General features: G+C 42.1%; 1 protein-coding gene across 2 annotated transcripts; it reads right to left on the bottom strand.

Moving 5' to 3' along the window:
* Window position 1: 1 nt before the first annotated feature.
* On the bottom strand, window positions 2–26,247 carry nectin3b (nectin cell adhesion molecule 3b). Of its 2 annotated transcripts, XM_069700500.1 has the most exons (8): window positions 26,091–26,232; window positions 19,054–19,401; window positions 17,484–17,783; window positions 16,405–16,522; window positions 15,837–15,988; window positions 5,366–5,510; window positions 3,061–3,163; window positions 2–2,124 (listed from the first exon to the last, which is right to left on the bottom strand). In XM_069700500.1, the coding sequence occupies exons 1-8, from the start codon at window positions 26,167–26,169 to the stop codon at window positions 1,951–1,953; spliced, it is 1,419 nt and encodes a 472-aa protein (XP_069556601.1). In that variant the 5' UTR covers window positions 26,170–26,232; the 3' UTR covers window positions 2–1,950. The 2 variants fall into 2 exon arrangements, with proteins under 2 accessions (XP_069556601.1, XP_069556603.1); XM_069700502.1 differs by lacking the exons at window positions 2–2,124; window positions 3,061–3,163; window positions 5,366–5,510 and adding an exon at window positions 9,202–13,490 and having other exon boundaries at window positions 26,091–26,247.
* Between the last annotated feature and the right edge of the window lie 1,752 nt (window positions 26,248–27,999).

Raw genomic sequence — 27,999 nt, 5'->3', positions numbered from 1 at the left:
ATTGTGTTTTTTTTTTAGTGGTTTTTTTAATGAGATTGTGAAAGAGCTTTTTCACTTAACATTTCAACTTCACAATACCTACGATGGCTCTGTAAGTCATTACCGTGGGACAATGAAATTGAAGCCGCTAAATAGCATTAAGGCATTAGTAATTTTATAGTTTATACTTTTGTATTGAGACGTGATAAAAAGTCTTCGGTGAAACTGGACACGTAGTTTTCCTATAACTGGGCTTAATGGTAAAATAACTGCTCCTCCCTCCTAAAATCTACAAAGTCTGTATTCTCTAAGGAACAGCTCAGGGTCCCGTCTATAAACTCAGCGACGGCGATACACAGTCCCACCAGGGGCTGCACTGACACATTTGACCACTGGGTGCTGCTCTTGGAAAGTGTCTGCTACACCCCTTAACAAGACGGAGAAACCCAGAGCACCGCCTGACCTAAACAAACAAACGATTCTTGTCAAACATTTCCAGGCATCATGACAACGTGAGCTCTGGCTTTTCAAACACAAACACCACATCACCTACTCAAAATGTCCCCGGTAATGATACAAAAAAAGAAAAGAAAAAGCTTTTCTCTCCCGTGAGAATCACATTAGATGCAATGTGACTGTGACCTTGAGATGATTCTTTTTCTCACCGCGCCGCCGTTCAAACTCTCTCTCAAATCTTCAAGGACTTCTTCTCTTGGTTCCCCGTGTCGTGACTCACAGGCTTCTCCCTCTTACAGTGTTCATTCTAAAAAGGTCATTGAACAGCTTCGTGGAGAGCTATCTGACTTTACACAACACTCTCTTCTTGTTTTCATGCGGGTTTTTTTTTTTTTTTAAATGTTTCTGACTGACGACACATTTGGCAACAATATGCACTTTAATGTGAATACCGTCACAAGAAAACGGCTCAATTCCATCTCCTCACGTTGGAGGAATGTGAACACTACAGCTCACTATACAGTAGAGGGAATATTCCCAAAATGTCAATATGGCACTTTAAAAAGGTTAGTTCTCTGGCTCTTCATAATGAAAGTCAGACATTGTATGTTTTACAGCAGCATGATGTATATAATCCACTCCAGCTTCGACAAACTGTCACCGAAAATAAGAACATGTTTCTACAACGGATATAAAAAGAAGTCACATCATGTTTCATATTATTATTTAGTGGTTACGACTCTACATAATTACAAATCTACATGTTCTGCTGCCACAAAGCATGGGTGTCATTATAATACAAGGCCAAATCACAGAGCTGGGACAGAAGTAGCTTAATTAATCCCTTTATGTCTGTGTTGCAGCTCGTATATTTAGTCTCAGAAGTTTGGTGTGGTGATGTGACTGAGAATACCGTCACAGATTTACAGTGTACTGATCCCTGACTTAATCTAGCCGTGTGTAGTGTACAAAACAAACTGATTACGGGGGAAGATACTGTGAGTTTTGCTGAAGGTCCATCTTGGTATCCCGAAGTGATATCAAACTGACAAATACAGGATATTTGCATAAAAAAAAAGAAAGAGAAACAATCAAGGGTATAGATTGATATTTGATATTGTTCTGGGTTTTGTACCCTCATGGTTGAAATGCACTTATTGTAAGTCGCTTTGGATAAAAGCGTCAGCTAAATGAAATGTAATGTAATATTTTGGGACACGTACTCGTATCGCCCTTTTTTCCCCCCAGTTTTTATGCTAAGCTAAGCTAACTGGCTAGCTACATAATGTCTGCACAGACATGAGAGTGGTGTCAATCAGCTCACAGCAAAGAGAAAGAATGTCCCAAAATGTTGAACTTTTAAGGGGCAAAGAGTAAAAGAAACTGCCTGTAAGCAGAGACTTATGCTGCCACCTGTTTCCTCCTCTGGATTGACGCTTCAGTGAGTCGGGTTGAAGTCTGTGCGCACGATGCTGCTCAGGCGGCGTGTCTGCCGGGCTGTGATCAAGATGGCTGTCACACATAGTGTTCACGGTGGTTGATGTAAACCCGATCTGTCCCACTTTGATGACACACCCACTCCAGCCGGGAACGCTGCTGGGCGGAGTTTCGCGTACCTGGCCGTACCGAACTTGTCGTGGGTTGCTGCGGCCCGTCAGCGGGCTCGAACCCGCGCTCGGCCCTCCGAGTCTGCGGATAAAAAGACAAAGTATCATCATCAAGTCGGCTGATGCGCTCAGTTTTATGTTATTGTATGTTATGTCATCATGAAGCTTTGGTATGCAGTTTTCTGGAAAAGATGTTTTTTTTTTTAAAAACACCAGAATTTGAAATTACAGCCCTCCTCCTGCATTTCTCCCCCCTCCCCTATCTGTCCTAAGCCCCGCCCACCAGACAAGCCCAGGCATACAGGGGTGGATCAAGAAATGCAAAGTGCGCACCATCTCCGCCTAAGCGACACGCTCTCAGAGGCCTGCTGAGGGCTGGTGGACTCCATGTTGGGATGCGTATGCCTCAGAGAGGGCAGAGCTGAACCTGGCGAGGTTGAATGTCTCCGAGTTGCTACCAAAGCTGCACTAGCAACTTTTTCTCCAGGATTTTCCACCGCTGAGTCAGACTAAATATCTGAAGGGACTGTACCGTCATCTACTTTTGTGGAACAGCCAATAGAAACGCCCACTTGTGTGAAATGACACGTGATTGGCTGAAAATCCCCATCATGGGCAAAACCTTTTAAGGTCTGAATACAGAGGTGCACAAGTCTTCTGTTCTCTCGGACCACTTGAATAACAATGCCGAAAGGATGACACGTAACTTTTGCCCAATAACAAACAGAAATAACAAAACCGTTTTCTTTTAGGCCTCTTGATGTGCAAGACTAAAAAGAAGACATACTAAACACAAATTAAAATTTAAACTATCTTGCATATTAAATGAGCATAGCAGTTAAACACCCCGGTTAAGAAAAGCAGATAATGGCATCGGTCAGTAGGTTGGTGTTACTGTGTGCTTAACATCAGCTTGCGTGTGTTGTCATTGATGTGTGGTGTGGAGACATGATGATCCACATACAGTACAGGAGTTTGAAGTGCTTGAAAAAAAAAAAGGGAGTGGGGGGGGGGTTACCTGACACAGCCAGGCCACTTGCGATGCGTGGACTCCCAGAGGGACGGACGGCGCTCTCTCAGAGTAGGGAGGAGGCGACTTGTGTGTCGGAGGAAGGTCAATCCTTCAGAGAAAGACAAGGAGGAAAAAGACATGGTGATGAAAAGAGGGTTTTAGTTTTCTGGAGCAGACACACACCTAAAAAGAGGAAGCAGTGTGATTAGGAAGAAGCAGAATAAAATAAGTGCCACGGTAACAGTTTACGGTTGGTGCAAAATTGATCATGGGATCAAATTTGAAGGGCGGCGGCTTAAAGGAACACCCCGAGTCAAATGAAGTCATATCGATGTTTTCAGGTTATCTTGTGATGTGCTTTAATATTACAAATTTATAATTGAAAAGCCTGCAAAACAGATTTGATGTGTGGACTTTTAAAATGTGAGCAATTTTCAGGCAGTAGGGATTAAAAAGGAAAGATGCATTGTGGGAAATGTAGGATCCAGCATTTTTGCAGCTTGACCGAATCTATGGAAAACACATCTTTATTTATTTAAATGTGTCTCTTGGAAGTCCACCAACTTTATGGAAATACAATCCTAAATGACCTGGACATCCGTCTAAACAGTGATGTAAAGTGATACTAATGGTGTCATGGCTCAATTAGGGTTTAGGATATCTGACAACACGAGTATAAAAGTGATGGACTTTCATGCATGGTAGTAAATCTGAAGACTTTTCTTTGACAGCTGTTCCTCTAAACCGCTGCGAGACGCTGCCTTCCGAGCCATTTCCTCATTTATTGAAATCCCTGTCCACTACTAAACCAAAACCTGGCAACTGACCTTGGCCATTCATAAAAAGATGTCATGACAGGCATTGATTTTGGGCGTCACTTAATGCCTCTCTTTCATATTTGGGATGAGAAGAGATTACAGTCAGCGCTCTCTGTGACCTGCTGTCCTACACTCCCGTCCGTGTGTGATGGAGAGGGACGAGGCCTACGTCCACACACACACACACACACACACACACACACACACACACACACACACACACACACACACACACACACACACACACACACACACACACACACACACACACACACACACACACACACACACACACACACACCTCCCCAATCATTCCACTGGGACTTCCAGCCACGGTCACACTTAAGATGCTAAGTTTGTCGTGGCATTGACCAGACCAACGCACGGCGAGATAGCCCGTCCTGTAGTGTCAGTGTAGTGATGCAGGTGCAGGGCCCACACCCCATCACGGATGTCGAGCCGTAATTCATGCGGTTTACTGCCGGCGTTCAGACCGTCAGTAGGGTCTTTGAAACTCAGCCTGAAGCATGCACAGTACATTTCTTTCACATTTTCCTGAATAAAGGGGCTGTCAGTGAATTTAGGATGCACATGTTGACATGGGAGGACAGGATCTGAGTAAATCAACAAATGTTTGTACACGAGTTGTTCATGAGACGACTCGGTGCTTTTATATTGGACAATGAGAGAAAATGTGAGATTCACATAGTTGGGCGGACTTCCTGATGCAATTTGTATATCCAATCAATTTCAATCCCTCTTTCCTGCACACTCACTGATTTATGTGTAGATTAAATTGATATTTTGGGAGGAATTACATTCACTGCGTGTGTTAGCCATATGCTGCCTTCCTTGACTTGGGGAAAGCAGCTGCAGTGAGCATGCTCACTAACAAGAATGGATGAGGGGATCAACCTGCAACCTTGCAGATATGATCCACAGCTTTGTAACAATGATTGTTATGTAAGGAGTTTGGAGGCTCATCAGTGGTACCTTGGCGTTTCCATGTGAACTGTAAAGTAAAATAGAAGCAGAGTTAATGTTTCATTTTAGGGCAGCAGAACACAAGAGATCTTGTGATGTAGCATTTGTCAGTTATCTAGAACAGATGAAACGGAGAGAGCACACACACTCGCACAAAGCATTCAACGTCAGTCACAGGACCGTGGCAGAGTGTGACCCAGCTCCTCTTGTAAATAATTTAACCTCAAAGTTATTCTTCTAACATTAACACGAGCGCTGGTGCACTATAGGAGCAGACTGAACAAAATAGGACAAGGGCTCCCTGCCAAGACAGCAATTATCTGCCACCCCTACCAACCTTGTCCCGCAGACTCCCTGCTCCAGGGCGCGCACCGCTGCAGCACTCTCCACAGGAGTGAGGAGCAACTCCCTGAACCCACCGGTGGGCCTCAGTCACCTCACGAGGTATCATGTCATTAATTAACCAGCCGAACATGTTCTGCAGCATCAATTATTTCTCACGGACTTACACTTTGTCGGTGAAGGCTGTCGTCGGGGCTTTGCGAGCGGTGAGGATTACAATGATGAAGACGACGATGAGGAAGACGGCGAGGACTGCACCCATCACGGCTCCGGCCACGGTAATGGAGTTTGACCTCTCCGCTTGAGACTGGTCTGAGACAGAGTAGAGAGACACGTCCAGTACAGCACAAACAGAAACATCAACATGGAGAGGAGAGTACAAGGGACAAATCACAGATGTCCGGCTGTTTTGTGTCAACAAGGTCCAATGATTCACTGTGCAACCAGTTTCAGGGCCCCAGTCCTGGTTTAACTTGTGCTCCCTAGAGGCAGTGAGAGCAAATCAGCAGCAGTTTAGACCTGGAGATAAAGGAAAGTAAACATTTAGACACTTCTGACACAAGGAAGCAAAGAATGTTACAGTTTGGTTGTTGTTTTTTTTGGGAAGGGTGTGAATTATTATTATTTATTTTTATGTTTGCAACAAGAAAGCTTTGTGCACAAGGACTATCTCCTGGTTGCTGGAGGAAAAGATGAGTGTAAATTGTCTTTTGAGTATCTTGAAATATGCTCTATATTTAAATGTATTGTCATTATTAATAATAAAAGTAACCAAGAAAGCATCTGTTTTGAACTTCATGAACTTGGGAAATATTTAAATAATGTACACATCTATTAGTCATTAACAAAATAGCTACAAAGTAACTTTCTCAACACTTATGTAAACTTATCTGACTGGCAAAATATTGGAAAATATTTTTTGGCTGCAACAAAACTTTGCAGAAGGAAACAATTATTTAAAAAAAACAACAACAACAACAACATAATGATGTGCATTTCCTTCATGCATTCGGCTCTTGACTGCTGTAATTACTTCCCTTTCCTCTAGGTGGCACAATAAAACGTAAATATGTGGTGTGACACTGAATCAACAGCGCCACATTGTGGAGAATCTCCAACCTGATTAACATAAATGAGTTACAGGAAAAGTTTGACATTTTGGGAAATGATGTAAACAATAATAGCTTACAACTGTAATGCACTAAATGTGAATATAGCTAGAGGCTAGCGTAGCTTAGTAGTCAATGTGGCTGGCCAATGTTTTGCACAAAACAAATGTGAAGTAAAACTACAAATTGCACGTTAATTAGCGAGCCGTGTCCAGTTGATGCTAAGCTAAGCAGCTGCATTAGTGGCACCATTGTTTCATCGAATTCTCTTAAGGAACGCCAAAAAGTATACTTTAGACTTTGTGTTTTAAATGGAGTTCAATCTCATCCCATTAAAAAACACACTAAGCTGCAGTCTAAAAATGACCTCTGTGATGCATCAAGACCTCCGAGAGTCTCAAAACTGTTTGTTTCATGTTTATTAATGCATGCAGATGCAAGTTAAATAATTTGATAATGTTCAGTTAGCACATCTCACTAATTATTCAAGTTACATTTTAACCTTCCACCATCCATCCATGTCTGTTATTGTTCCTCAGACTGCTGTGTGCGTTTTTGCACCGTGTGTTGAATAAGCTTCGTTAGACCATACGCTGGCATATGCTCCACGCTGTCCACTGAGGGGATTAGGATTAATAGTGATTAAAATGTATTAAACTCACAAACCGCGAGTTTTGGCCAATCAGCAGAAATGTGTAAAACTGAATGTGGGACACTGAAGGAACTGCAGGACAAAAGGTGACAGCGCAGTCAAAATGTGTAATGGTCAATTCCACTTGATTTAGCTGTTAAAATGAGGGGGGGGAAGAAATCAATAATGTGCTGAGATGAGAATCCTAAATAACAGTTCAATTATGATGCAGATTGAACAAACTGGGATTTCTGCACTCTCCCCTGAAAGACCACCTATTTCTCATTTCTTTCCTCCCTTCCCCCTCTTCTTCATTCATGCTGTCCTCTAACACTTAATAACCGTTCGATTACCCCTGATAGCTGCTCAGCTACGACAAGGGCCTCTTGAGTTGATCAAATTGCCTTTAAAAATGTAGTTCATCAAGCCAGCTGCTTTAATGCCTGGCGACAGACATTTTCAGGGACCTTCACAGTGCGACACAAGGGACACAGAAACTGTTTGAAACCCACAGTGCATGGAGTACCTTCAGGGGTCCGTAACTGCACAGTCTGTTCTTACAAGCTCTTACAAATCAGAGGATTATTTGGGAGAATTATTTTCATAATCATATTTCTGCATGTTCCATTTTGACATTTTTCTCCCATTTGAAGATTTTATTGTTTTTAATTCCATCTATTCTGGCGGGGCTTGGATTACTGGTGTTAGTGGTGGATCAGCTGTCCCCACACTGGGATCTGGCTCCAGGCTCTTTCTGGCCCACGCGAGTCTTTTAGACTTCAGCACTTAATCACACAAACATCATCACTGTGAAGCCGGGGGAAGTGCATGCTGGTGCTCAGCCAGGTCAGCGGAGCAGACAGACTTATTACGAATTAAACACAGCACACCGCATGGTCCTGAGCAGAAGTAAGGGAGCAAGTGATGGCAAGACAATCCCCCCCCCCCCCGCTCCCACTTAAACCTCAGGGGTCACGTTATTGCCTAGACAACAGACCCCACAGGGGGCAGATGCTGATGTCACGTCGGGAGGGGTTAGAGCACTGTTACAATATTTTCAGTTCGATGACGGTGACAATTTGATCCCACGTCTACCGGGGAGTTAATATCAAAGTCTCTCCCTCACATACAGTTGTCAGCGCTGCCCGAGACGTTTGCTCACTCCTTTTGTTTGTTGTGAAAAGTATCCTTGGAAACTGTTGTGTCGCAGGCAAAAAGCAAATCCGCTGATCTTCTGCACGACTGTCTCGAACAAAATTCAAGCCTTGCTGGCTGACATCATTACAGATACTGAGCTACTCCCTCCGCTGTGTATTTTCAGACTGAGCATGCCCCTGTTTCAAGGTCAGAGAGACAACTGCTGCGACCACGATAAGATCTGAGGAAGACGGAGAGGTCAGCTGAAATAAATACTTTTGGGTGGGTGTGGGTGTGTGGGGGGTGTCCTGAGGACCTGGAGTGCAAGCGTACAGCAATGTCAAGGTCACAGTGGTGTGATACGTCCTTATAGCCAGAGGAGCTCTCTGTAGTGCAGCAGGGCGTAATGGGCCACTTTGCAGTTTCAGTAGCTTATTCTCTGTTTCTGCTCAGCCTTTCACAGCAGCACAGTTAACCTCTCAGCTCCACGCAGGCCCCTGCATCCCCCTCCCTCCGCTTTCTGTGGCCAGGTAGAGCCCGTTAGGAAGACAGCCTCCATCAGCAGCTCCAGATGAGCTTGTTGCCATGGGGACAGTCAATGGGCTGGAGAGTGGGGACTTTGGGCCAGTCTGAAACACTCAGCGTTTAATTTTACCAGCTGGTAGACAGTGGGAGAAAGACATGGGGGTGGGAGGGCGCTGGATTCACAAAGGAGAGGAGCTGTAGGGGAGCGCGAGGGTCTTTTTGTCCTCAAACAAAGCAAACTGGGACCGGTGAGGAGGACACAGTGAGCGGAGGAGGTGCTGGGTCTCCCCCTGACCGTAGAGCAGAGGAACACTTCAATATTACAGCATTTAACCAAATGGCAAAAGCAATAAATCAACATCCTGAATCACTGGTTGTCACTAAAAAGTAATAAAGAAAAGATGATGTGAGGGGAAAATGATTCTGAATGACATCATGCGCGGCGTCCCACATATGCGTACTGGATTTGGCATGTGTGTGCGGGGGGGGGTGTTCAGCAGCGTTATGGGCACTCGAGATGATGTCATTTATAGATGAACAAAGAGGCTGAGACTGAGCAGTCGGAGTAAAGGCAAGCTCAAAAACCTCCAGAGAAAAGAACTCACAGGTGCTAAGGTGCTTTATTGAACTAAAGTATCTCAAAAAGACAAAATAATGCTCCACTGCTGTCACCGACATAAATATTTTTTTTTTCCTCTTCCAGAAACTTACATTTTCTCCCATATATACAAAAAGAAACATGACCACAAGGTGCTTTTCATGTGAGACCGAAGGCAATTCTTCAGTCCTTTGTACAACAGTGACTACAGAAACCAAAACCCCTGACAGATATCTGTGAAGTAGAGAAGATGCAACTAATTTTACATCCAAAATCATTCAAACTTTGTCTTTTTATGCGTTTTTTTTTTTTTTTTTTAATGCCTCTAGGTTTGCAAATATACTGCGTCAATAACTGTCATGGTGACAAGAGTGAATATGGCACTACGAGTTCCTCTCAACACAGTATGCACTGAAAATCAAATCCAAGGCGCGACAAAATCAATCTCACAGAGCAACAAAACAGGTCGTTACATCCATAAGTAAACAATAGTAAGAAAACACATACATTTCTTCGAGGTATCTAAGGCACTAGTTGTATTTCTCAACCCAAAGTGAAGGACGTTTCTCAAGGGAGGGATATTGATGAGTGATCTCTATACAAAACGTCACAGTACAAAAGAACTTCATTAATCCAGGCGCAGGGCTCCGAACTGTCGAGCCAAGCACAAATGTTGTATTGATTAGAGGAATTTCCGTCTTAGTGCATAGAAGCAAACACGAGGAGGGTTTTAGGCGTGCTTCCTGTTATTTTCTGCATTTATGTTAAAGTGACCAGAAAGGCAGAATGAAAAGGTGTCAGCGGCACAGCAAAACCTCAATCAATACTTTTAATTAATCACTCTAAACGCCGCGAACAAACCACAAACTGCACATTTCATTTGGACACTGCCATTAAAAGGGTCAATTCACCCAAATTACAAAAAAAAACAATTTTCTCACTTATAATCCAGCTGTCCAGAGAGGTCGGGATGGATTAGTCCAACTTTTTAGCTGTCAGTCTCCTCCTCTTCGTCAATGGAATGGAATATTGTTTGTGGTGCTCACGACACAGAAAACCAGCATTAAACAGCAAAATATCTTTCTAGAATCATTGCCCTGTTTCTTTATGTAATCCAGCTCATGAATGCTTTTTCATTCTAGCTACTTTCCACCAAAGAAACAATGCAAATGAAAACTTTTGACAGTACGTTGAATGGATTTTAGCCATGATAAGTTGTGCAACACATTTCAATGCTTTGAGCGCCACGAACAAACATCCCAGGTGTCACCATGGTACTGTGTTGGCAGGTGAAATATCAGAGGTGGAAAACCTTGGCATATCAAAGCAAAATGCTCCGTTTTTGTTTTAGTTTTTTTTTTTATAAGTAAAAAGACGCAATCTTTTGGTAACTTTCAGGAAGCTATTGAAATGTGCGCCTTCTGTCTACGGAGATAAACTACTTCTACGGTACTGCACAGCGAAAAACATGAATTGCAGTTCGGGGTCATATTCTCAGCTTGCAAAGTGGCTCATTATCAAATCTCATGACAACTGCAGCCTATTCATTGCACAAAATTCACACCCTGACAAATAATTAGTGAGGGCTCATAACGTTCCCATTTTGACAACTGGTACTGTAATATTAAAGCATCTTCTCATTTCTATTTCAGGCTACAAGACCCTGCATACAACAGTGATACGTTAGTCATTTATAGAAGCTGTTACCTAGTCAGTAATACTTGTGTGACACCGTCATCATATCTATACATACAAATTCAACAAATATTTGGCATCTGGCAGCAAATATTGTGGAAGTGACCCTACGACTAAAGTTGGCATTTATTCACAACGAGTGGACATGAAAGAAATTGTTGGATCTCCGCCATACAGTCTTTATACAAAAACTAAGAGTCATCTATAAGTCTATAATATCTTTGTCTACGTTTGACTCCTGTGGCTCCGTAATAACACAGTTCAGTCACAGTACTTGGTGTGTCCTGCATGGTTTGAGTGTTGATTGGCAATAAAATACAACCGATTACAATTAAACGCAGGTTTATGTGTAAATCCAGCCTGAAATAAAAAAATCATCATGGTAAGTCATTATGATTATTATTATTACGAGTCAAAGATTTAATGAGTGTAACTGAATATTGTCTGGTGCCGATAGTCACGAGTGAGTGTGACAACATCACAAAAAAACTGATTTGCGTTTTTAACCGTTAGTAGAAATAAATCTTAATTTGTAAAAGAACTAGTGAATGAAAGAACACTCAGCTGCATGACGGATAAGCGACAATAAGCCTATTAATGCCTCCGATTGTAGCTGTGACACAGTCATGTCTTGTTTCTACAGATTACTCAGACTAGTGAAATTAGACCATCAGTGGTTGAGTGGACCGGCTGCACTCCTGAATGATTTCTTTGTGCCACTAAATACTTTGTGACAAGGAGGCCAGCGTATGGTGGCTGCCATACAGTACCCTGCTTTAAACAATGCCCCTGCTGATGGCACTCGAGAATTTCCAACAGCCCTGGTTTGGTGCCAGAGTTTGAACTCTCAAACAGATCAGTTATCATCTGACTGACAACAGGATCATGTGGATATACTGAGGATGTGAAAAACTGAGGATGATAACTAACCTGAAACTCTTCCCATAAATCAGCAAATCACACAAGTGCTAAAAAAGCAAACACATATTATTCCTGCTTGCTTCAAATTTGGTGGCAATTTTGCATACCAAGGCTCAATCTGCATGACAAAACCAGCCTGTTGTTATGGAGGACTGTGCTCCAGTCAAGCAGTCCTCCTGCTTGCTCTCTCGCCATCCCTTCAACCTGGCGGAGACGAGCGGAGGACACGCAGGAGAAATATTCTTAAAGTTCACACATCGCCAGGACATTCTCGATCAAACCCTCGAGGTCACAAATCTTTCATTTAAATTTACACAAGAGCAGAGATTTCAGTGGATAACAAATGGTCTCACGATTCAGCCATCCATTATAAACTTCTGCAAGAGGCAGCGAGATCAATTTTATGCCCGTGAGTGTGTGGAGGTCATAAGAGGATCTTGATCTGTCCGGGAGACGATCTTCTTTTAAATCAAATAGTCTATTATGGTTCTACTGTGTCTTACTGAGTTTTGGGAAAAGGACCTGTGACCATCTGAATTCATCACAATGAGGTCAGAGATCTTTTAAACTAATGCGTGTAAGCAGAATCAGCACAAATGATTTTGTAGAAACAAACAGCTTTTTTTCCTCAGACAACCATATGTGATCTCAAAGCCCGAACGTTTCCATTCAAAAAGACATTAATAATGCTAAATAAATAGTGGCAGTCCGTGTAGTAAGGCCAAGACGACACGTACATCTAATCCTTTGTTAGTCTCTACGAACACAAACGAATGATATGCCCACTTCTGTAGACATGGAGCTGTTGTACAGTTCAAAGTCTGTCCACGTCAAAAACAGAAACGTAATATCTCAAGTGTCAACCAGGATGCTTGAACGAAACGAGGGAACTACAGAAAAGAGATTAGTAGAAGTGTATAGGAGAGAAATACGTTTTTTTTTTTTCCTAATTTAATAAACAAAACCTTCCGATATCTTCTGCATGTCCGCTCCTGCAGAACCAGCTTGTCAAACGTACCACTCCCTACGCGAGATGACCGAGCCATCTTTATGAGACACATAATCGCCCTCGGGCACGCTATCGTAGCAGTCGTCTGACAGGTAGGGGGTGCTGTTTCCCTGTTGTTTAGGTGGATGCGGGTATCTGGCGCCTCTCGCCTGCTGTGGACTAGAATACTGCGAGGGTTCATGGTGGTGGTTCTGCTGCTGATGGCTCTGACGATTGCTCTCCCTCATTGCCCTAGTGTACCCGTTCACGGGATACTCCTCTCCATTAAAGTTGCTATGGTGACGGCACTTCTGTTTGAGCTGGCGGTCGCCCCACTCCTCGCGGTCGTGGTCCCGATGGTTGGAGCTGCTGCCAGCTTTGGTGGGATGGAGTTCGTGCTGCGTGGGGGCCTTTTGGAGGTCATTGGGGCCCAGGTACTGCTTGGTGTAGTAGTTCCCATGAAAGGTCTGCTGCTTCCGCAGGTAACACACGCCAACCAGAGACAACAGCAGTAGCAGGAACAAGGCCCCTCCCACGGCCCCACCCACTATGGAACCAAGATTACTTTCAGGTAAGGCTTCAAGTGTGGGGGAGCTCAGAAGGACATGGCCCTTATCATCGACAAAGGTGGAGGAGGAAGAGCCGGTTAGGACAGGAGCAGTAATGGTGGAAGGCATGGTGGGAGGATCTAATGGAGGGAAGGAGGGTGAGGGGGGAGCAGAGGGTGAAAGGGAGAGATGAACAGACAGAGAAGCAGAGAATGTCAATGCCAACTACATCAGCATTTCACTAAGAAGGGACAGGTTGACAATACATCAACTAAACTACGGCGTATAGGCTCACACAGCCTCGGGTTTGCAAAGCCAATTCCTTCAGAGCTTCTGCGTGCAGCCGTTAAAAGATTAGTAAGTAACACATCTAGAATTTGGTACAATGGGGTGACACAACCGGAATATTACATGATGGACAAATGAGAAAGTTTATCTCAAGAGGGGTCTGAGCAGTGCTTCGTTCAAACAAAGAGCACCATATCTTTACAAGAAAGAGCACTACATCCCTGGCAAGTTCAAATTAACACGACAAGAGCGGTAGTTTAATATTCTCCCAAGATAAAACCCGCCAGTCACCGTAATGATAGATCTGACATGGCTCAAACTAAAATTTGCTGCCCTTTTAAATCATTAATCACATTTATATGCATTACTCCGCTGTGTTCAAAGGTCATGTTGTCTATATTCAACAATTTATATAAGAAATCCTCACAAATATTTGAGACTGTAGTTCTGCATAAGAATTAGCTTTTCTTGCAACTACAATTGTATTTGAGTACAGTTTTAAATATTTGTGAGTTTGCTGTTAGTTTTATTAGTATGGCATAAATACACTTCGAAAACAAATATCTTTGGAAATGTTGAGGCTAAGCAAGAGCAAACCAAAGAGTACTGAAGAAATCAAAGAGTCCTGAAAAGAGGACCTTGTACACAAGTTGTAAAACAACAACAACAACAACAACAACAACGGGGACAAAACATGGAAGGCATAGGAAGTTTTAAACTAAATTCTTCTGTATTTTTCTTTGGCTATCCAGTCATGCCACACACAAGTTCCGAACAAAGTCACTTGTAATGTATGCAAATATTTTTCTTTTGGCCTGGTCACCTGAGTAACATTTTCTCTACATCTTGTCACAATAGCTCGAGAAGATAATATTTGCAGGTCATGTGACTTTTGAAGCTGAACACAACAAACGGAAGAGTTAAAATTTGTTAAACAGGAAGTAAAGTATTTGTAAATGATTTAAAGTAAAAATTTTGAACGCAGCGAAAAATGTGACTTCTTCATGGGACATGAAGAGAAACACCAAATCAGGGATCTCCCTAAATGTCTAGACTATGTTGGGGTGATCAGTTTTTAAAAGGGTATGACCAGATTATTTTGTGTGTGTGTGTGTGTGTGTGTGTGTGTGTGTGTGTGTGTATATATATATATATATTTAAGACCCTTTTAAACAAGTATGTTGCTCACTGTGCCACAAAGAAAACACCAAACTTGAAATGAACTGGATTAGTGGTCATACCCTCGAACTGACGAGCTAAACGCTATAATCACGAGGAGCTAAAGTAATGGAAAGAATCGGAGTCTAAAAGCTTTAATTGTGCTGCAAAATTGCTCAGTGCCAGGGAAGATGTGAGGAAAAGATTCACATCTGAGAGAGCCGAAACACGAACCCGGAGGTTTGTAGTCTCTAAGTACTGTATATAAATTGTACAACTCCACGCAGAGGCAGTGAACCGACGTGAGCACACCCACGGCAACACATATAATGAAGAGTACAACAACATGAGTAAGCTTGTGCACACCCATACAGGTCCTCTCAAAGGAAAATGAAATATGGATGATAAATAATAAATAGGAGTTGAAAAGAACTAGTTAATGTTTTATGAATCTGGGACATCATCTCAGTCGGGCTGCAGGCTTTTGCCTCTTACTGCATGACACATGCAGAAATAAAAGAAACACAGAAAGGAGGCGAGAGACATGAAAAAGAAAATCACATCATCATAATCAGAACTTCATTCAGGAAGAGAGCTTCCACGGGCAAGACGGATTTTGGGAAACCGGAGGAACATGCTCAACACACAACAGAGAGACACGACATACCCATGTGTGCCAAGCCAGCAGGACAGAGCAGAGGCGGAGCACTGTGGGCTGAAGAGACCTTAACTATCTGCAGATGTTTGGCCCGGGAACTCCCCTTTAGAACATCTGGAGAGCTAATGTTAATCAAAGCTAATCAGCATGCAATTAAGACTAAGTCTGATATTATGAGTGCCAACACACTGTGCCATGGGTGATTGCTTGATAGGATGTCAGCATGTTCAGGATGGACGAGAGTGATAGTGTCACATTTCAGCTTGAAGGACAATGTCACAGGCAGCGATACCCTCTATGACGCGCATGCACGCACTCTGCTTCCTCAGGGAAGAGGAGGCAATAGGAGTCAGCGGTGTTCCCGTGTGTATACTCCGCTCACCTTGTATGAGAATGCGCACATCCCGACTGCGGAGGTTGATGTCATTGGCAACCTCACACCTGTAAACTCCCGAGTCATTCCGCTGGAGGGGACGCAGGAAGTTTAAAGTGCTGTTTATTATTTCCACCCCTTCTGGCATTTCACTGTCCAATCTGGGACGAGAGATACAAACATTTAGACACACAGGAGACGTACCTGCAACAAATATCTTGTTGTGTAATAATGCACACAGGACATTTTATGTGGAATATATGGTGAATTATAGTTTAAAACAAATATTTGAAGGTTGTAGGAGACTAAATGATATTTGAAAAGTAAATCTAACAATGCTCTTTAGTTGCATATCTTCTGTTTAGCCTTCGGTTGCATGTAAAAACTATATTCAGGTTTACGGAGCCGACTTCTCAGTATTTTGGGACAGATCTTTAACTAAAAAAGGTAAAACTGCGCATCTTTCTTAAATATTCGAGAGTAAAATTCACCATTTCTTTCAGCATTGGGCCTGTTGGGTGAATTTTAACTTGAGAGAAACAGAAACCGTCATACGCAGACAAACGGATAGACACACCTGATCCATCTGAAGTGATGAGCCGGTGGGTTCGAGTTGGCTTTGCACATCATTTGAACATTTTCACGGCCCACATACCAGTCTCCATCATAGCCCACGACCGAGATATCAGGAGCAACTGCAGTGAGAAAAAAACAAAACAATAATTGAGATATGAATGCAAACTAGCCAGAAACATATTAAACAACTTGTGCTGAAGCAAAAGAAAAAAACTTTTGCCATAACAACATCAAAGCATGGGAAACCAAGGTCAATTTTCAAATGTAAAAAATATGTCTGGTTTGATACTGTATGGAGCGTTTCACAGAAAGCTACTTAAACAACACAGTGCAGGGTTTTGTTCCAAAGAAAAATGTTACACTAAAAAAAAACTTTTTCTACTGTGGCATAAATTCAATGATCAAAAACTCCATCCATCCAACATCCATCACAAAACAGTAAGCTAGACCAAAGATAAATGCCTCTGTCAAACAAAACAGATTTTCCAGGAGGTCACTTTACACCTCACAGACACGTTGGTGTCGCAAACAGTACAGCACATGTACCGTACTGACGTTTTACTTTTAACACATATGGGCACATGCCAACATAAAAACTATTCAAAATATAATGATACAAAAACAGCCCTTTTAAAAGCATGATTAATACCTGTTAGTTGATGTCTTTTATGTAATCTGTGCTGCTTTTATAAGTGAATTGTACAAGTGCTTCAGATACATCAAAAATAACACTGCCAAGCATCATTAACTGCTGTGGTTGGAAATCAATATCCTTTAAGACTATCATCCTGTACTCTGCTAAATTCAGTGTTAAAATATTCAAGGAAAGTAACGAAAGGAAGAATGCAAAGACCTTATCTTGGATCTCAAAATTCAGTCCATTTTACAGTTTAGATTTTTTTAATCTTAAACTTGAATCCACTCACTGTGGACATCCAAATGAATTCTGATCTGATCAATATCACAGACCTGTCAACATTTATTTGAAAAACCTTTCCTTCAAATATTTATTGCTATACAACTCTCTTTCAGTTGTTAATTTGTCAGCCCACATGGCCACTAGACTAGTAAGGAACCCACACTGCACGTTGAGCTCGTAGGAGATCCTGAAGTCATTCTGCAGAGCCGGGTGTCGGACCACGCAGGTCAGCATGTGGCCCTGGACGTGGCGTGTCGGCTGCCAGATGTAGCGCACTTGTGTGCTGGTTGTGCCGTTGACTTCGTCGAATAGCTGCACTTCTGACTGGCCAAAAAGGTTGGACTCCCAGGAAACCTCAGCAGGGGGCCGGGCGCGCTCAGCGATGCAGGTGGCCACCACGGTTTCATTGGCACCATCGATCAGGGCAGTTGAACCAGCAGACACGTAGACTTTTGGCTCCACTGTGATCCATACAGTGAAAAAAAGATAAGGAAGGAGAAAAAAAAGTTTTCACAGAATCGAAAGACTCCTCTGAGGTTATTTTACCAAGTTAAACGCAGTATTTGAAATGTTTACATGACATTTGATTTTTTTCCTGCATCGTTAACTGCATTCTCTTCACTTCTGTCTCTCCACTACAACTGAATCCAACCCATCATTAGCAGCTCGAGCCAGGCTTGTGATTTGCTCTGTGAAAACAGGCTGAGTGAGTACACGCACTCTGTGTGTGTGTGTGTGTGTGTGTGTGTGTGTGTGTGTGTGTGTGTGTGTGTGTGTGTGTGTGTGTGTGTGTGTGTGTGTGTGTGTGTGTGTGTGTGTGTGTGTGTGTGTGTGTGTGTGTGTGTGTGTGTGTGTGTGTGTGTGTGTGTGTGCGAGCCAGCACTGACAACCTGTGATCCAAATGAAAACATAAAGGGGAATCCCTTCACCAAAATTGAAATCGCAGCACTAAAACCTGCTATTAGATCCCAGTTTAACAAACGGCTCTCTAACACGAGCACGAGTATCAAACACGGGATCAATTTGTGTTTTCTGGTGCGGCAGAAGGCATTTTTCTACCCACACTTGCTCTTTCCATTTCATCCCACTGATGACTGTAGAAAGAGTTTAGTATCCATCTGTGCAGGGGGAGGACACAATATCAAGAACACCTGTGAAGTACATTCTAACAATGGAGAGGTCAAAGTGTACTGCAAATACACAGGCTCGGAAATAATTCATGAGCCATTTTCATTCAAATTTATTGTTTAGATGTTTTTGTTTTATTTGCATTTTGTCTGAATTAACACTTACCAATGGAACATCTCATTATCCACATACATAGTCATACTTTGATGTATGGAAAAGTATTTAATCAATACTCAACAATTAATTTAAACCATACTGTCCAGCCCAACATCCTACATCCACAGATTGAGATCATGACAGAAACAGTTGTTTAATTTTCCATTATAAACAATTCTTCTGGTCTATAAAATATTTGAAACGAGCAAAAAAATTGTTGTTACAATTGTCATGTTTTGTCCAACCTGACACACACACCTGCCCAAAAACCCCGACAAAAACCTGCAAATATTCATATTATATATATATATATTCGATAAAGATTCGATAACTATTTGATTAGTCGATACATTGCTTCAGCTGTATGTGACATTATCTAAAGGAAAACTATAGTGCATTCTTGAAAAGAGCTGAATGTGTAACATAGAAGAACACAAACATACTCACCGATTACGTTAACAGTAGTGGAGGCCTGAGTGTTTCCCAGAGGAAACGTAGCTACCTTACAGGTATAGATCCCAACATCAGAGAAGCCCACGTTCTCCAGGACGATGGTGGCATCGTGAAAGGAGGGCGAGCGAAAATACAAGCGATTGATAAACTCTGGAGGGATGGAAGTGCCAAACTCGGGGTTGTAGACGGCCACTGTGACGGAGCCTGAAGGCAGACGGCGCTCCCAGGAACTCTGAGTGAGAGTGAGGTTTGTACCAACCTCCACCCGGCACTCCAACGTCACATTCTTCCCCAGCACGGCACTCACCCTCTGAGGCACCACCACCTGACTGCACCACACGGCTGACAAAGAAACACGCAAAATAACACGTTTATATACTGTACAATCACCATGTTCATTTGGAAACAGGCTGAGACAACGCAACACTATTAATAAACCGTCTTGAAACCTTAAGAAAATACTTCATTATCTAGAGGATTCATTTATTGATGCTGAGAAATGAATGAACACATTTATTCTGGCAAATGAAAAGCGTTCTGAAGCCAAAACTTTGAGATGACAAGTAAATGATTGCCATCTTGTATTGATGTCTTAGCTGAAACGATTAGTCAATCCACAGAAAAGTGATCTGCAGTTGTTTAATCAAGCAAAAAAGGCAGACACTCTGGTTCAAGCTAAATTCTTAATTAATCAGCTAATCTCTGGGTGTATAAATACACTGAAGTTTACTATTACATACGACTTTAAAAAAAACAGAACTGTACATTCATGTCAAGTTGATTTAGCAAATTTATGGCATTTCTGAATAGATAAGACATACAATAAATCAATTGCGGCTTCTTTTTTTTTTTTTTTTAAATGATCGACAAATTGATTTATCAACTAATTGCTGACGATTCAGTTCAAGCATTTCAAATGTGAAGATTTGCTGCTTTTCTTTTCTTCTGAAATGGAAAATCTTTGAGTTCAGAACTTGTCAGACTGAAGACATCCATCTGATTCTGAATGAGACATCAAGGAGAGGGTATTTCTGGTGTTACCTCCGACGTCAGTTGCTCAAATCTATTTCATATCTCTACAACTTCAGCACCATGTGACATCTGTGGGTATCAGACGGGAATCAAACCTTGATACCACCACAGCAGGCATTGGGCTCTTCAACAAATAATTAACAGCTTACTGTGTGACTCAGTGTTCCCTTTGATGAATTTGTTTTGTCTCTATAGACATCCTCCTCCTGACCTGAATTTGGGAATTAAAAGCAGGCTGTCTATTTGTCTTTTGTCCAAATATAACTAACCTGTGCACTCTGTCACCCTGCACTTGTCAGAAATGTGGCATGTCTTGAAAGCATGAGCTCAATGTCGTGCTGAGGAAGGTCAAAAGGATATGAAGAGAACAGACTGCGACCGGCAGAAGAAAAAAAAGAAAAGGAGGGAAGAGATATGCTAACATGATGATGACATCATCGCTGAGAGAAGAAAAGAAGGCTGAGAGTGAAGAAAGGCGAAAGCAAAGTCACGTATGAGACACAGTGGGAGAAACGCTTATCACCAGGACTCCGGTACACAAAAAAAAAAAAACAGAGGAATTACATTACTGATTTAAAAAGAAAATACAACAGTGTGAGACAGCCAAAGGCTTCAACTCGATCACTAATTGCAACAAGCTGCCAGCAGGAAGACATCATCATAAATCAAAACCTGCTGCGCTGCTTGGCAACTGACTCCAAATATTCTATTGTTGTTTTGCCAAAAAACAGCTCTGTGTCTGACCAATCTCCCTCTAAAAGGCCATGTCCTCCAATATTGGCAGAGTACAGGGAAATTTCCCTGCCCTAAAGTATGAAGTGCAAATGATTATTTTTCTCATTTTACTGCCAATGGAATAAAGTCTGATTTTGTGGAAACATTGCACTTACAGTGTTTGTCAGTTCTTCTAGTTCTAACCAATGTGTAGGTTTAGTTAATTCGGGCTTCCAGATTGTTGCTGCAGCTAAAACAACAACAGCGTGACTCCTTTGTCAAATTTGGGAATAAATTATTGTACACGTTGTAAATCGAAGCTACAATGATAATTAAATATTTAGTCAACAGAAAATTAACTGCAAACAATTTTGATAACCGATTTGAAACTGAATTGTTTTTACGCATTCGTTTAATGAAAGAAAAAAAAAAAAAAAATTCTCAATTCCAGATCCTGAATATTTTCTGTTTCCTTTAATCCTTAGTGATAATAAACTGAATACCTTTTTGTGGACAGTTGGTTCGCTTTGCACAAACAATTTAGCTGCATCAATGGCTTTGGGAAACAATGGTCAAAATGTGTTCCCTTTTTCTGACATTTGAAAGATCAAAAAGCTCACTGATGAATTGAGAAAATACTCAATAGATAAATTGACATTGTTTGCAGCCCGATTGATTGATACACTTGTGAAAAGTAATGATTGACATGGTAAACTTGAGCACTTTTTATATGTTGTTAGAGATGGGGCTGAAAATAAATAATATAAGGCAAACATTTAATTGAGTATATTAAATACAAGATTTTCTGCAGACTCTGTATCATGTACACAACACCATCTGATTTGACTAACACAGCCGCATATAAACTTCAGGTAAACTTTGGAATACATGTACACAAATGGAGGGCTGTGGATTTTGTTGTTCATGGTTTCCATTGGAAAGTCATGAGGAAGGAATTTTTGAATGTGGACAAGAGGAATGATTACAGCTCACAAAAACTATTTCAGTGTGCGTAGAAGGACATTATGTTCAGACAGACTGCATCATGGCATCTTACATCATTGGAAAATGAGCCGGGTATTATTTCAGGGTTCATTCAAACATAAGTGAATTCAGATTCTGTTGATATTCAAACAACAAAGTTGTCAAATCACTTCCTCATATCACTGTGATTTCATCATTGCTGTCACGTGGTTTGCACAGAAATACCGGCTGCCAATTGTGGCAAATTTTTCTGCCAAACCAAACCACGATAAGCCAACTCCAATCTGGATGTGCTTTGAATGATTCATCAAACGCGTGACGGTATGTGGATTCTTTTCCACGAGCATAATGTTAGCGTGCAATATCTATCAGCCCTTTGACAAGCCCATGGCATGACATAAAGAAGCCAACACATCAGGTCGGAACTGAGTGCTGCTCGTATCTTTTGAGTTTTGAAAATGAAAAAAAATACAAAAATACAAAAACTAGACAGGCTGGATGGGTGGTTTGAAGGAGCCACTGGCTGTAGAGCAATGCTACAAGACACAGAGGCTTTCCCACATTTCACAGTCAACTTCCAAAAAGAAGAAGAGCTGCTCTGAACATAAAGGGGGTAGCCTCGAGCGAATGTTTGCTATTGGTTCAGTTGCCGAAGTTAATTAGAGGCTCACCCCAAACAGAATATGCTGGGAACAAGGGATTGAGTCAGGTGAAAGCACGGAGGCAGAGAGCTGAGAACATTTAAACAAACTGGTATCTAATTAGACACGCTGTGCATGCCACCATAAATGCCCCTTGGCAAGATTTAAGAAAAAGGGCCTGCCTTAAAAAAATATAAATATAAACAAAGCACAGCACGTTTTGATTTCTAGACACAGAAGAAACACAGACACAGTAGATGATTCAAACTTTCTGAATGAAAGCATAATATCTGTCCCTCTACTTAAACAGTTAAGTGGTTTGTATAAAAAAAAAAAGAAGTGAATCCTGAATCCGCATGGTAACGACTGCACAACACCGTAAACAAACGTTTTCCTGGAAGAGAGAGCTGCTTGTCTGACTTTTGAGTGATAAAGACGAGATGACAAGAATAGCATCATAGTGAGAGCAAAGAAAGCAGCGTTCTCCCTGTGCTGAATACGTAATGGAAGAGGTATAGCGACTGCATTAAAGTTTTATCTGTGACATGACGACAACCTTACATAAGCGTGCCCTCCTTTTCTCCAACTCGAGTAAAAATAAATAAATAAAAAAATTGACGAGAATAAGGGCAAACTGACTGATCTTATGTGCTGCATAGCTTGACACAGCAATAGCGATTCTTTCTTTTTATTCTCGCCAAGACAAAGAGAAGAAACTGGTTTAAGTTCTTGCCGTCCTTATAGCCTCAAAAAAGAGCAGCTCCAGCACACATTATCAGTTTTGTTCGCAAATTCTACACAATGTTTCTAATTGACACACAGTGTGGAAGACAGATTATAGATATCCTGGCATCAAGGACACATTGCTCCCTGGGGACACTCTGCTGCTTGTTCCCACTTTAGTCAATATTACCTTCACATGCACCACTTATGTGGCAGCAAGTGTATTAATATGTGTATCTTGCTAGAGGGCAGCGTGCCTCGTTAAAAGTGGAAACCGGAACATAAACGGTGACGGCGTTGGGGTGAAGTGGCAGAGCCAGCTGTGCCGAGGAGGACAGGAAAGGACTGAATAGGCGTTTAACAGTCTGACCTTATAACACCTCCTTATCAACTCTATGCCTCGAATGATTCACACAGATGTTGTTAAACTGGCTTGGTTCTGTTGAGCTGTCCATTAGTGGTGAATCAGCTGAGGACCCATTCATCCGAGTCATCTTTTTAATAAGTAGACTTTTTGCTGTTAGTCCATCGCTGTGTTAACTCCTCATTATGTGCATCACGGGTATGCACACACTTATTTGCCTCTTATGATCTACTAAACCTGCACACAGACACACAATGTGCATTAAATAGGCAACAGTAGAGGGCAGTAATGCAAGGTGTGGGAAAAGTCATTTTATGACATAAAAAAGACCTGATCAGCCACATAATGTCACAGAACTCCATAAAGGCAAGTGTTTTATGGGAGTAAGTTCAACAGATTTATTTGATGGCCTTAAAACCGCATGAATTGAATGACAGTTCAATAGTCTGGAAACCCTGTTCACATGGAGGTTCACTCAGCCGCTCTGAAGGCCGGCCCAATCAGCGACGTCGGTAGGCTGGTTTGCAGACCGTCATCACAGTGAAGACTGAAGCTGTGAGCAACAGTCAGGCGGAGCGGAGCGGAGCTAACGCGTGTACTCATTTTGTTCGAAATGCTCTGACACCGATTGCATTCTGGCTTCTGGTCATCTACAACGAGTCCCTGATCATCCGACTCCAACACAAAATAACTCCATACACGACGCTTGGTGTGGTTTTTTTTCCACAGGTTGTAGTGGACCTGTTGCACTTGCCGCTGCCATTACACCTGTTGATGCGTTTGCTTAGTATCTCCAGGACCTACGATACCTCGGCTACTTTTAGTACCTCGGGAAAAACATGTATTATCAACATTTTCAAAATTGTGGTATTGACTTGTTGCCAAAGAATCGGTTCTCGTGGTCCAGAAATAAAATGAATGCAACGCATTATTGAAACACAGTGTTTGTTGAAAAAGATTACAGTACAAGAACAGTGTTTGTTCCCCTTTAAGGCCTAGACATTATTAGCTCTAAGGGTGTGTGCATCTATTTTGCATTCAATAACTGCACAAGGTCAAACCCTTCATTGAAATGTACAGCAGACTTAAACTGAACATAAACAAAAATACACCGGTCCCCACTACTTAACTTGAACTCCCGATTCCTAAATTGGTACGGAGCGGAGTTTGGGATCTTGGTCATGACAATGACAGGACATTAATAATGTGGCAAAAGATCTCTGGATCACCGGGTTTTGTCCTGGTAGAGGAGCCCGACGCGTCTCTTTTCGGCACACTGTCCTGAGGCTTAGTTGCGAGAGAGGCCCTCAACAACATGAAACAGTGATGTAGTGCTGGGGTCGACACGCAAGTGATGTGGGATGTGCAACGTGCCCACATCTTGTCCACTGGGCAAACAATAAAGGTACTAATGTGACACTTCGTTGCATTTACCTGACTGAGAGATGATCGATCAACATATTAGGAGTCAGATATGGAATTTAAAAACAACAACAACTGTGTAGGGGAGAAACATATTGTCTGGTCTGATTCACTGTAGCTCAGAGAGCGTTATACCCGACTGAAGAGGCATGCCTCTTAACTATTCATAATCCTTGGGCACAGCAAATATTTAATTAGATGCGATTGACATTTTCCCAAAAGGTGCATTCTGTTCAGGGAGGCTTCAGCCGGATTTTGTGCGTTACATTTGATAAAAGCTTGACAGGGAGATGAATATCATTTTGAGAAGCTTCTTCATAATTGATCTGATTTATAATTGGTTCATTTCTTACTTTTTTTTTTTGGTAAATCAGGTTGCACAGAGGAGCTGCCTGTGAACATCGCATCACATTGTAATACTAAGCCCTGCATGTTCACCGGTGTCTTTAAAACGCGCAATGAGCTCCCTTGAAGCAGATAGGAGGACAGTTTTGAGGCAGAGCTGGCGCCCAGCTGTAATATTGTTGCTTTTGAGTTTTTAATAAAGCAGCAGTGGAGCACCGGGCATAAAGTTGGCGTGTTTCAGGGTGGAGTTAGGAAACTGCCCACTCCCTGATAGAACCGTAATGAGCTCAGGTTGTACTGCAGGCACATGGTACCATGGCTGACCCTCATCCCGACCTGGGGGGGGGGGGGTGCATGAGCATGGTCTTCTCTGCCGACACGAATTTAAGTTTGTGCAAAGAAAGCAGGGGTGACACACATCGCAGCATCATTTTACTTAAATAGAAAATATTTCTGGATAAGCTAATATGGCTGCCACTGAATCTGCAATGACCCAAGTGTAGGTTGGGTATATATATATATATATATTTATATATTGTTTCTATGGCAGCCTCGGGTCGCACCATCATCTGCGGCGGCGGTGCTGGCTGACTGCTACTCCGAAGGGGTGAAGTTTACTTAGACCCAAGTTTTGGTCTTTAAATGACACCCGCTGAACTTGCTAAACTTACAACTTCACATAATCCCCACTTCAAACACACGGTGGAGGCTCGTTCTGCAAAACTCGTTTGCGCGAGACAGTCGGCGCCCTCACAAAACTTCTGTGCAACGCCGGTAAAACTACCACACCAAAACCCAGGACTCACCTGTAATACTGCACAAAAGGTGAAACAATGCAAGCTTGCTCCGGTGTCCGCGGTAACTCCGGTGAGACGACGGTAACATTTTTAAAAGCGGTGCAGTCTCCTGCTCCAGGACCGAGGTGTCGGATGCATGCCAATTTAACGGTATGTGCCGAACAGTGGAACCTCCTCAGCAACAACTCCGAACTGCATGTGGACTGTACCATCTGTGCACCGCGGAGCGGGGGGGAGGAGGGGGGACCGGCAGCTCACCTGACAATTGATTCAAACGGTCATTTGTCGAGGTTCTACAGCGAACTCCCCCGCAGGAACGAACCATTAGTATACACATTACGTCATCTCTGTTGATAACCCGACATATATTGATCTATCAAATCACTTGTTTCTTCACTGGGATTGCCGATTAAACAGTGGAAACACATCTACATGTGTTACCACGGTCAAAAACAGAATATATTCTGTATGTCTCAATTGATTCTCTGTCTGTCAGTCAGCAGGATTACACATTTCTGAGCACCATTTGATACAATTTGATGTAAAGTTATGCCAATTAATCAGAAAAAAACGGATTTTTTTTTATTATTATTATTTTTTTTTTATGCAGATGGGGCCATCATGTGAACCGTGACGATGCTCAGTTTTCTCCTAAATCTCTTGAACTTTGAAGGGTAGAAACAGTTTTTCTTTGTGGTCCAACCATGGACTAATGCTTTCTACACATTCCCTGCCATTTTGAATTTGAATAATACATCTGACTGACTGTGTAAAATGTTAAAGGGGACCTTGTGTCCTCATTTTCAGTTTTGTTATATAATATTCTGTCTCCAATATAGTGGATATCCATAATTCACAATATAAAAAACCAACAACCTTATTTATCTTAAACTGGTCGTTTATGCAACTCCTTTCATCCTGTCTGAAACAACCCATTTTAACTCCTGTCCCTTTAAAAAAAAGCCTACTTTCTTCTAATTGGCCAACTTCCAGGAAGCTTGCTGAGAGCACAGCACCCAGTACTTGTGATCTCATGGCCCTCATCGTCTTGGCAGAGTGCAGGTACCAAAAGGAAACTGTAGGGCTACTAAGTGGCATAATTTCATGTTCTTGATTGGAAATCACATTGCAAATCTGCACAAATTCAATCCTGAATGTGATCCAGAATATGAAAATGGACAGCACGAACATCCACACGAACAAGGACCTTTCAATCACGGGCCAAATATCATTTTTTTCCCCCATATATGCTCTGAAGAAGGGGCTCCTCTGCACTGTCGGGCTGTGGTTTGTAACGTTGTGTACACGAAGCAGATGACAATATAAAGAAATCTGTGACGAGCTGATGTCAGCTGGTCAAGTGTTGAAGGCAGTCTGAAGCCTGAGCTGCTCTCGCAAAGGAATCACTCTTACATGCATTACATCATTTTTTTTAAACTTAGGCCAAGTTCAGTATAAACATTCAAAAAATTTTATCATTATATGACAGAAAATAGGAAAAAGCTGACTAGTTCCCCTTTAATCTTTTTTATAAGTATATATTTCCATATGACCTGTTCAAATTCACGTTAGTATTATTTAATATATATTGCCATAATTCTTGCATCATGCAACTGCAACTAAATAAATAAAACTTGCTGTCATCATCTCTGAGCTCGTCTGACTCCTTCTTGAATTGTGATGGCATTTGGCCTGGAGGTGGTGTCATAGCAACCCCCAGCATTAATGACAGCTGGCTCACAATAGTTTTTTTTGGTTGTTGTTGTTGACGTGTATGTCATAACAGGGAAAGCACAGGTGTAATAACTGACATTAATGATGGGTGCGTCCCATTTAGCTTTGCCAGTTGCCTGGCTCTGGTGCATTACCACTGGCCTCCTGGGACATTTAAACTGAACAAAGCCATCGTTAACGTTAT

This window comes from Brachyistius frenatus, unplaced genomic scaffold (genome assembly GCF_029030835.1).
Source record: "Brachyistius frenatus isolate BFR_SWC_R1_liver_20210118 unplaced genomic scaffold, ASM2903083v1 Contig_34, whole genome shotgun sequence".
NCBI classification, from domain to species: Eukaryota; Metazoa; Chordata; class Actinopteri; family Embiotocidae; genus Brachyistius; species Brachyistius frenatus.
This window is presented reverse-complemented; position numbering and strand designations above follow the sequence as displayed.